This window comes from Pleurodeles waltl, chromosome 7 (genome assembly GCF_031143425.1).
Source record: "Pleurodeles waltl isolate 20211129_DDA chromosome 7, aPleWal1.hap1.20221129, whole genome shotgun sequence".
Lineage (NCBI taxonomy): Eukaryota > Metazoa > Chordata > Amphibia > Caudata > Salamandridae > Pleurodeles > Pleurodeles waltl.
Window position 1 is genome coordinate 370,124,527 of NC_090446.1, and position 10,906 is coordinate 370,135,432.

A 10,906-nucleotide genomic window follows, 5' to 3' on the forward strand; every position below is an offset into this window, starting at 1 on the left:
AACATTAGATGCCACCAGTTTTGGGTAGCTAAAACAGAGGCACAGGAGATGCAGTGATATGTCAAGTATAGCATAATTAATTTCAAGTGACATTATTGTATATTCCTGCATTTTTACAGCGATGCAAAGCACAAAATGTTTTAATCCACTATATGTGATTTATCTTTTTGCATTTCAGTATGTTTTCCTCAGGAAGAAGATTGTAAACATACCAGATCGTCACTTAGATATCATGTTACATCCCAACATGACAGAAGTCAGACACTCTTCTTCCTTCATTCTCCCTGGGCTCCCCGGTTCAAAAGCTGTGCACATCGGGATTTCGATCCCTCTGTGTTTCATGTACATTGTGACTCTTGTAGGGAACTCAGCTCTTCTGTACGTTATAAAAACTGAACAAACCCTGCACAAGCCCATGTACATCTTTCTCTCTATGTTAGCCGTAACTGACCTCGGGCTTTCCATGGCCACGCTGCCCACAGTGTTGGGCGTCATTTGGTTTGAGCTACAAGAGATACCTGAAGATGCCTGCCTGCTCCAGATGTTCTTTATCCATGCCTTTTCAGTCATGGAGTCATCCGTACTGCTGGCCATGGCCTATGACCGAGTCGTAGCAATCTGCAATCCTCTGCGGTATTCCTCAATATTAACCATGAAACTGATAACAACAGTTGGAACAATGATAGTGATCAGAGGAACTTCAGTTCTTCTCCCAATCCCCCTATTGGCGAAAATCTTTCCTAACTGTAGGACGTACATTCTTTCTCACCCCTTCTGTTTACATCCAGATGTGATGAAGGATATGTGTCCAGGGAACCAAGTTAACAGCATTTACAGCCTATTTGCTGTGCTCTCCACCATGGGTTTGGACGCCATGTGTATCCTCCTGTCCTACGTTGTGATTCTATGGACCGTCTTTGGTTTTGCCACAGTAGAGGAACGGCTGAAATCTTTTAATGCCTGTGCAACCCATATGAGTGTGGTTGTGGTGTTTTATACCCCAATGCTAGCAGTCTCCATGATTCATAGGTTTGGGCATCATCATGTACCACCTCTTCTACAGATACTTCTGACATTTGTACACTTTTTGCTACCTCCAACATTGAATCCAGTTATTTATGGAATAAAAACCAAGAAGATTCAGTCCAAAATATTCCAAAAGTTCAATGGTAAAAATACCCTAAAAAAATAGACCGGGACCAGTATAATAAGCTAAACTGAAAAATGTATTTGAATACTCTAACAAGATGTTCGCTAATTAGTCACACACATCCTTTATCAACTGAAATACGACTGGAACACCCACAAGCAAACAAATGTGGGTCACAATTTAGTTACAGGGTTATTTAGAACCTTGCAGTAAAACCAAGTGCTTCAACATAACACTGCACATGAAGTATTTGTACCAGGTATCAGGTGAGTTTTTCACCTGGCTTCTACTTATGTGTGAATAAGTTAAATTATAAGTGTAAACAATGTTTGCACCTGTTTTTAGCTATTATTACCTGTTTTTTACATTAAACATGTATAATTACCACCAGGAAACATCCAGGGGACAGTGGCACGTTTCCGTGCTAGACCTGCAATGATCACAATGTGTGTGCTCAATTCCTACTCGATTCTAGCGCTAAAACGGGTGCAAGTTGTGTTTTGAAATCAGTTTTGCTCTACCATTCAAGTCTAAACGTCACAACAGACGCTTTCTTGTTTATTTTGGAAACTTTGGGCCTCATTTACAAGGCCCTTTCAGCACACTGGGCCACTGAAGAGTCTTATTTTTTTACGCTTCGGTGGCGCAGTGTGGCAGCCCTTTTTTACAAAGCCATGCAAAGCCACCTTGTGTGGCTGTTCATGGCTTCAAAAATATGGACCCCTTTCATGCATAACACTGTGTGAAAGGGGCAATCCATGGGTGTTGCTTGAGGTGTTCCCACACAACACTCATGGAACCCAAAGGAATTTGACACGTAATCTGGGAATGTATCAGATTCCTGTGCCATCTAAAGGGTGGCATAAGAATGACACAACCGGGTGAAATATCTTTTTTTTCTCCCCATTTCTTCCTCTTGTGATTGTTTTTGTGCAAGGACGTGTCCATTCCTGAACAAAAACAATCATCCCAACAATGCAGGCACTATTGCACATTGGTGCAAGGGTGCCTTTGTTGGTGCATGGCAGCAATTTGTGCACCAGCACAGGGGGAGAGGACAGAAATGTACTGTATCTTGTACATAAGGCACATGTCTGCCCTTTCCTAGTGGCGCAGTGTGTCACAGCAGTGCACTTGCAGCACTATCCTACACTACAGGCCTTGTAAATGAGGTCCTAGTGGCACACTGCTCCACCAGTGCGTAATTTTTTTGTGATGCACTAGTGGCGCAATGTGCCAGCCCATATTTACAACTCCACACAAAGCCACGCTGCATGGCTTTTAATGGCCTTATAAATCACATATAACAGTGCATGAAAGGGGTGTTCAATGGGTGTTGCTTGGGGTTTTCCAACGCAGCACCCATGGAACCAGAAAGAATCTGACACTTTCCTATATTTACAAGTCTGGGAATGCATCAGATTCCTACACCATCTCAGGGGTGGAATAAGAGTGACACAATGGGGAGAAATATCTTTATTTCTCAGTGTTTTCCTCTTTCTATGTATGTCTCATTCTACAGCACACATAGAAAGAGGAAAACATCTTTTGTGATTGTTTTGTGCAGGAAGGTGTCCCTTCCTGCACAAAAACAATCATCTGCACAATGCAGGCACCCTTGCGCCATGGTGCAAGGGTGTCTGCATTGTGTGGATGACAGCACTTTGTGCATCAGCACAGGGAAAAAGGACAGAAATGCACTGTATCTTGTAGATATGGAACATTTCTGCCCTTTCCCGGTGGCGCTGGGTGGTGCTGTAAGGCACTTGCTGCACCGCCCTGCACCACGGTCTTTGTAAATGAGGCCTTTTGTATTGTGTATCAATTTCCTTACTCTAGATGAAATTCAACCTTGTTTGCAGTGCTGTCCCTGGGTGAGGGCATGCCAAGATGAGTCCTCGCAAAGTAAAACAAGAACTACCGGTGCAGCATATCCGACTTGCATTGTTAGGTATAGCAGTAACACAAACGGGGGGCATTGAGTGGTAGTATTAGTCTATGTAAGTGAAATTGTGAAATACAAAATGAATGTAGGAACTATTTGTAATGTGTAACCATTCACATTAGGACTTTCGTATGTATTGATGCTGCACTCACAAAAACGTATATGGTAAAAAGGGCATTGAACCAGGGCCCTACGGGGTCGTCTCTTTCTGTCCTTCAGCAGCTGAAGAACGCAACCGTGTGTTTGCCCTTCTGTCATACACTGTAATGAAACATTACAGGAAGTTCCCATTCTGCCACAGAGACAAACCGACACAATGGATACTGTCATTTACCATAGATGGCCAGGTTTTAAGACATCATTTGAGTCCAATTGAGTGACCAAGTTATACCCTTTGTGCACTTGCCTGTCAGAGTGTAGTAATATCAAGCAGCCATGACATCACTTTTAAATTTACCTTGGCACTTGTTTTATTGCTTATGACCACAGATAATGGTGATATATAAATTTAGAAAAATGTTTCCTGATGATTTTTGTGATTCTTACTCCAGTAAATAAATTAATCAAGCACAAGTCTCTATTTAACCACTTGGTTGCTTAGACTTTTGACGCTCTCCTGTTCTGAGGCATTTTTTGGATGTTTGGAGTAGCTTGTGCTCAAACTTTCATAACATTTTTTCCCACAAAGGGTATGCATGCCAAATTTAAGTTTTTTGTCTTACATTCTGGGTGAACTAAGAAAATAGCCAAAACGAAGCTAACTTTGTTTTAGTGGAAACAAATGGGAAACAGGTGATGTGCAAGAAAATGTATGGGTTTTTCTGAAAATAGCATCAATAAAAGGTTTGCAGTGCAAGGATCACAATGTTCTCAGCTTTCAGGAACTAGCATATGTGTAATAAAAACAACGTTTTACCATTGTTTCTACTTTTTATTCTGAGAGGTAGTCAATTTTCTCTGTTTTATGTGTTTTCTTCAGACATGCAGTTTGTGATGGAAACCAGTGTAAAAAACATGGGTGATCCCGAAAAGCAATACATCTCTGAAAAGTAGACAAGATTCTGGGTTCAGTAAGGGGCAATTTGTGTAGCTCCCACAAGGTTTTCTAAAAAGAAACAATCTGTGGAAATAATGAAAACATTCATTTATGACAAAGGGCCCGATTTAGAGTTTGGCAGAGAGGGTACTCTGTCACAGTGATCTGATGGCCCAAGAGAATAAGGGCCATCAGAGGTTTGGCAATTCATCCCTATTTAGAGTGGGCGAACAAATGGTCAGTTTTCACTGTCTGTCATCACCAGGTAAAACCCGGTGATAAGGGACAGTGAAACCTATAAAATGACCCACATGTCTTGAGAGAAAACTCCAATGGCATGGTGGGGCATTGTATTTTTAATTTTAAATGAGAATATCCCCGTTTGGTATTTTCTTTATAACATTTTTTTTTAACTCATGTTTGACAGAGCCATTTGTCAAACTTTCAATGCATTTACAGGAAATGCCATGAGGATGGTTCCTGGAAGTTCAAGAAATGTCCTCTGGGCCAGAGGCCATCTCAAAATCTGGTAGGTGGGTACACCATAAAAGAGACTGAGGGCCATATTTATACATTTTGACGCACAACTGCGCCAACGCAGTTGTGCGTCAAAAATTTTAACGCCGGCTAACGCCATTCCAAAGCGCCATGCGGGCGCCTTATTTATGGAATGACGTTAGCCGGCGCAGCTGACTGGTGTGCGTCAAAAAAAATGACCCACACCAGGCAGCGCCGGCGTAGGGGAAAATGGAGCTTGGGCGTCAAAAAATGGGGCAAGTCACGGCTGAGGCAAAATATTGGCCTCAACCCGATTTGCACCATTTATTTTGACTCCCAACCCCCATTGAAATGACTCCTGTCTTAGCACAGACAGGAGTCATGCCCCCTTGCCCAATGGCCATGCCCAGGGGACTTTTGTCCCCTGGGCATGGTCATTGGGCATAGTGGCATGTAGGGGGGCACAAATCAGGCCCCCCTATGCCACAAAAAAATAAAAAATAAATTACTTACCTTAAGTTCCCTGGGATGGGTCCCTCCATCCTTGGGCGTCCTCCTGGGGTGGGCAAGGGTGGCAGGGGGTGTCCCTGGGGGCATGGGAAGGCACCTCTGGGCTCCTTCCGAGCCCACAGGTCCCTTAACGCCTGCCCTGACCAGGCGTTAAAAAATTACGCAAAAGCGGCTGGACGTCATTTTTTTTGGCCCGCCCACTCCCGTGCGCCATTTTTGCACTGGAGTTTAAATAAGGCGCACATGCCTTGGAGTCATTTTTTAGACGGGAACGCCTACCTTGCATATCATTAACGCAAGGTAGGTGTCCACGCTAAAAAATTACGCTAACTCCAAGATCTTTGGCACTAGACGGGTCTAACGCCAAAGTATAAATATGGAGTTAGCTTTGCGTCGGATTTGCGTAAAAAAAAACGACGCAATTCCGGCGCAAACAGAGTATAAATATGCCCCTGAGTACTTCACTCCTTTGCCCTGACAGAGTAAATGCCCACACGCTAAACTCTAAACCATCCATTATTTTTTGTCACTATGGCTGATTTCCAAAAGCAATTTACCATTACATCCGATAGACTCTTCTGGTTGCGGGGATATATAGGATTTGTATGTTGTCCCAAATCACACAATGCCCAGTTCCAACAGTTGAGCTGCACCTTACAATTATTTTTCATTGTGTTGACTATACAGCAATCCGTAAGGTAAAATACAAGACATGTATTTCGGAAATGTGCATAAGATACTGTTAGAAATGCACTTCCAAATTTGTGGTTAACCATACTTTCATGTGATTAAGAGGGCATTTTTACAGAATTACATTTTCTTGCATATTGGCTTGCATTTGGAAACCATAAATTCAGAGAAATCCAATAGGTTATAACAAAATTTACACTATTCTGTGTCCCTACACATCTCCTGATAAAACCAGTGCCCCAATTATGTTGCTGGGCCTAGCATCCGTGACACAAAATGCCCCACAGTGCAGTCTGGAGATATCACATTACAGCCAGCAAAATCAGTGACTTTTCTACAAAGTGGGTAGCTGTGGATTTTGGGCCCTAGCTCATCTGCCGACCAGGGAAGCCTTGCAGTACGCCACTTATGCAGACGGGTTGAGCACCATGATAAGAAAGCCCTAAAAATGCAGCATGGATAAATCAAACTTTACATTTGCAACCAATGATTTTTTGCAATGTGGGTAACAGTGGATTTTGGGCCTGCACTCTTCTGTCACCCAGGGAAAACCTACCAAAACCCAACTTGCTGAAAATGAGATTCCGGTTTTTTTTCAGGGATATGAAACTTGATACACCTCACAATCTTTTCTTACTCAGAATCCCTTGCAAGCCCCAAACTTTGGCTAAAATATGCATTTTCCTCAAATCCCTGTGAAGTAAAGTTTCACAATCAGCAAGAATCTATACATGCACATTTTCCTCTAATTACTGTGAGGCAAAGTTCCACAATCAGCAGGAATCTATACATTTCCTACCACCCGGCATTCCCATATATCCCTGAGAAAAATGGTATCCCACTTGTGTGAGTAGCCCATCAATGTAGGAGAAGGTACGAACTCTGCATCTGGTTTTCTGTATTCTACCCAAAATACCCACATGCCAGTTATTAAAGATGGTATCCCTCTTGTTGGAGAGGGGGATGCTCCTGAAATAGCAAAGACCCTAAAACTAAAGATGGACAGATGATATTTTTCGGCTCAAGACTAACATTTTTTTTGGCAAGGTGGGTAGCTGTGGATTTTGGGCCAATGATCATCTAACACCCTGGAAAACCTACCAAACCCAGATGTTTCTGAAAATTAGACACCCGGATGAGTAAAGGGTAGTGTGACTTGTGTGAATCTCACAAACTTACTCCCAGCAGCCCTTGCAAACCTCAAACTTTGGCTAAGAAGATATATTTCCCTAGCATTTCTATGAGGGAAAGGTAGGGAGTTTGTGAGGACCTATAAGTTTCTATCACCCAGCATTCCCATTCAACTCCTGTCAAAAATGGTAACAAGCTTGTGTGGGTGGGCTCAGCGCCCACAAGAGGAAAGGCCCAAAAATGCAACATGGACAGATTTTCCACTGAAAAACAGCCCTTCTTATACAATGTGACTAACTGTGGAATGTAGGTTTCGGCTCAGCTGCCATCCATTGAAACTTACCAACTCCAGGCATTTAAGAAAACTAGACACCCAGGGGAGTTCAGGGTGTTGTGAGTTGTAGTTGCAACATTCTTACCCAGAATCCCTTGCAAACCGTAGATCTTGTATAAAAACATACAGTTTCCTCAAATTTCTGTGTAGGAATGTTTATGAATCTGCAGGGATCACCAAATTTCCAACCACCTCCATTCTCAAATGACTCACAATAAAAACAGTAACCCACCTGTGTGAGTGAGTCTAGCCCCCAACGATTGGAAAGGCCTCAAAATACATTATGGATAGATTAACATTTTCCACTCAATACCAATGCTTTTTTGCAATGTGGGCAGCTGTGAACTCCATTATCCATTCACTCATCTGTTCCTTTCACAAGCACTAGGCTCAGTCACACAAGTGGGACAGCATTTTTATCGAGACAAGTGGGTGAATGCAGGATAATAGGAATTTTCTGGATCCTTTTTCAATGTTTTTATCACAAAAATACTAGGAACATGCATGATTTTATGCAAAATTTGAGGTTCACAAGGCATTGTCAGTAAGAAAACATTGTGGGATCCACACAAGGAAAACATCCATAGGGTCCCCTATGTGTCCAGTTTAAAAAAATGTCTGTATTTGGTAGGTTTCCTTGGATGGCGGCCCAGCCTGGACCAAAATATTGCAGCTATCTCTATTGCTGATGTCTCCATGTTGAATTTTGAAGAATTTTGTGTTGTGGGTACTAGCCTAGCAGAAAGACTGGTTTGCCCCTTTTGGGGTGTGGGTAAACCACAATGCCAGGCTTTCTATGTCCCAAAGTGTAAATTAGGGGTAGTCTCCTAAGTAAGAGAAAACCTCCGTTCTGCCCCTGGGGAGCGGAGGGGGAGAAATACTTTATTGTCCCTTCTGGGGTGGGAGTAGAGCCTGATAACAGGGTGGTCAGCCACTATCATTTTGCTAGTTGTGGTGCCATTTTAAAATCCCTGGTGTCTAGTTGGCTTTCTGCCCCCTAGGGCAAATTGTTGGCCAAACTTCTTCTCTGCCAAACAGAGGGGCAGAAGAACTGATTTGCTGCTTTTTTTTTGTGGGAGTATGGAATACTGCCAAGGTGGGATGCTGGTACTCCTTTGTTTAGCCCAAATGTATAATAATTTGTGGTGTGTATTGAACTTTAGGCACCCTAGGGAGACAGACTGGGGGTAAACATCCCACCTCTGTCTCTGCCCTCCGGGGGATGGGGCACAGAAAAACTGAAAATATTGGGGGTGGTACAGGGAGCAAGAACCTTGGCCAAGGGACTGCTCTAAAAAATACCTAATGTAGCGTGGAAGTGCAAAGTTATCACATCTCACTGTGATCACCTGGCACTTTGCAGGGTAAAAGAGGTATTATTGAAAAGCACAATTCCTCTTCCTTCCAGGGATACCTCCCTTTTTACACAATTCTTTGTCAGCACAGTGAATGGGGCTGTTTCAAGTCCCATCCACCCTTGCAAATAAGTACACAATCACACATTGAAATAATGGCAAAACGTGAATTAAAATGTTCATCCCCATAGTAAGTGACTGTATTGAATTATTAACAGGAAGTTTTGCACCTCCTTGAATCCATCCTTTATCTTTCTCACATTTGCAATAATTTTTCATTCCTGCATTTCCAAAATAGGCCTGAGATCTTTATAGCACGCTTAGCTTAAAATGCTGTCAGTCAGAACATGTACCAGCTATTCAGTGAAAACAAAATACTACAACTTACATGTACTCGTTCACATGCCCAGCAAAATAAATTCCTTTATTTGATTAATTATACCTCAAGAATTCCAATGCATGTCTACATATTTATAAACATACAGGTATTTTCTATAGTCTGTGAAGTCCAACCATATGTACCTTCAGACATCCTGCTGGGCAGGTGGCCAGATAGCTCAAGCTTGCTCAGAGGGAAGCCACTATGTAGATTAGAAGTCCTACATGTATTTTCAGCAGTCCTGCAGAAGGTGCTCCAAACACCATCTCCCATATCTCATAGGCTGCATGCTTTGCCTAGCTGCCATCAGCTTTCTCTATCTATATGCCAACTGATCCAGTCCCTTTAGACATTGTTCATGAAAGAAACTGCTGTTTCTTCAGCATGAGGCTCACACTAAGGGCCTCATTACAAGCTTGGCGGTCTTAGGACCGCCATGTTGGTGGTGGCAGTCATACCGCCAACAGGCTGGCAGAGAAGACCGCCAAATTATGACCAGGGCAGTATTCACAAAAGAATACAGCAATAGCACCGCTGGCACCGCCAATGCAGTCAGACTGCAACGGACAACGGAAGGCACCTGCAGGGCGGTGGAGACCATGTTTCTGCCTGACAGATTACATGGCAGCACCACCATGGAAACCCAGGCAGAAACGAACTGCATGAAAAAAGACACTCATTTTCAGGAATCCATACTCGTCCAGAGCCACCATGGAACCAGAAGTAGACATCATCTTGCTGCTCCTGCTTGCACAAAGACTACAGATTATTTGCCGCCGACAGCAACTGTAAGTACACACACGTTCCTGAAACTGTAGCATATTGTCAATGTTTGTGCACTCACACAATATACCATCGGGAAGGGGGTTCGAGGGCAACAACCACACGCTACTACACACTGGCACACACTCACATAAAGCCATACACACACCTGCACATAGACAGTACACTCACTATGGCCAACACACACACGTCAAAAACACATACTTATGCATGGAAACACAGCACAGGCCCAGTCACACACAACACAGCACAACAACACCACACCATCTTCAATACGTTGGCAAGCACTCACAATAGACACTACCCCGAGACACATCAAAAATACAACACAATCTACAACCAACAGGGAGCGAACACACACAATCACACAACCATACAACTTACCAATTGACATGCACATCATACACAGCACATTGTATCTATCATATCATACCATGCACTAAACATGCACATAGTCAAAGCACACAAAGCCACACAACACAGCAACAAACATATGTCAACACAAACACCTCTCAATACCATGAGAACAAAATGAACAGACACATGCCAATCACACAACACACACCCTATCACTGTGTGACAAAATCACTGCATATAACCTCACATACTGCCCAAACAAAAGAGGTCACACAGCACCATACACACAAAAACTGACACTCAACCAAAGTCAGCCAGGAACACCTCCACACGAGGAAAAGAAATGCATAACAACGATGTAAAATCAAAACCAACAACAAGTGGGTGTCTCAAACTTGACTCCTGACTGCCACGTAACCTCCACAGGTAGGGGCATTAAGGGGCCAGGCACCTCATTGATTATCAGGGGACGGTGGAGGGGGGCTTGGGTTTTGGAGGGGGCCTTTGGGATGTGGCTTGGGAGGGGAATTTAGGTTTAGGCTTGGGGTAGGGTTGGGTTTTCTGGGAGGGGTAGACTTCTTGGAAGGGGAGGGGCATGGGTACTTGCATGGTGACAGGGGAGGCCTTAGAGGTAGAAGGGACAGACTTTGGGAGGGAAACTAAATGTTCAGGGATCTCACAGGCGAGTAGAGGAGTAGAGAGAAGGGCAAACTTCAAAAGGAAAGATTTCCTACACAT

The 10,906-nt window shown here is 43.3% G+C and overlaps 1 protein-coding gene across 1 annotated transcript; it reads left to right on the plus strand.

Annotated features, from left to right (window-relative positions):
* The first annotated feature begins 232 nt into the window (after positions 1 to 232).
* Positions 233 to 1,192, plus strand: LOC138246879 (olfactory receptor 51G2-like). Its single transcript, XM_069201629.1, has one exon. It carries the CDS (start codon positions 233 to 235, stop codon positions 1,190 to 1,192), a length of 960 nt encoding a protein of 319 aa, XP_069057730.1.
* Positions 1,193 to 10,906: the final 9,714 nt, after the last annotated feature.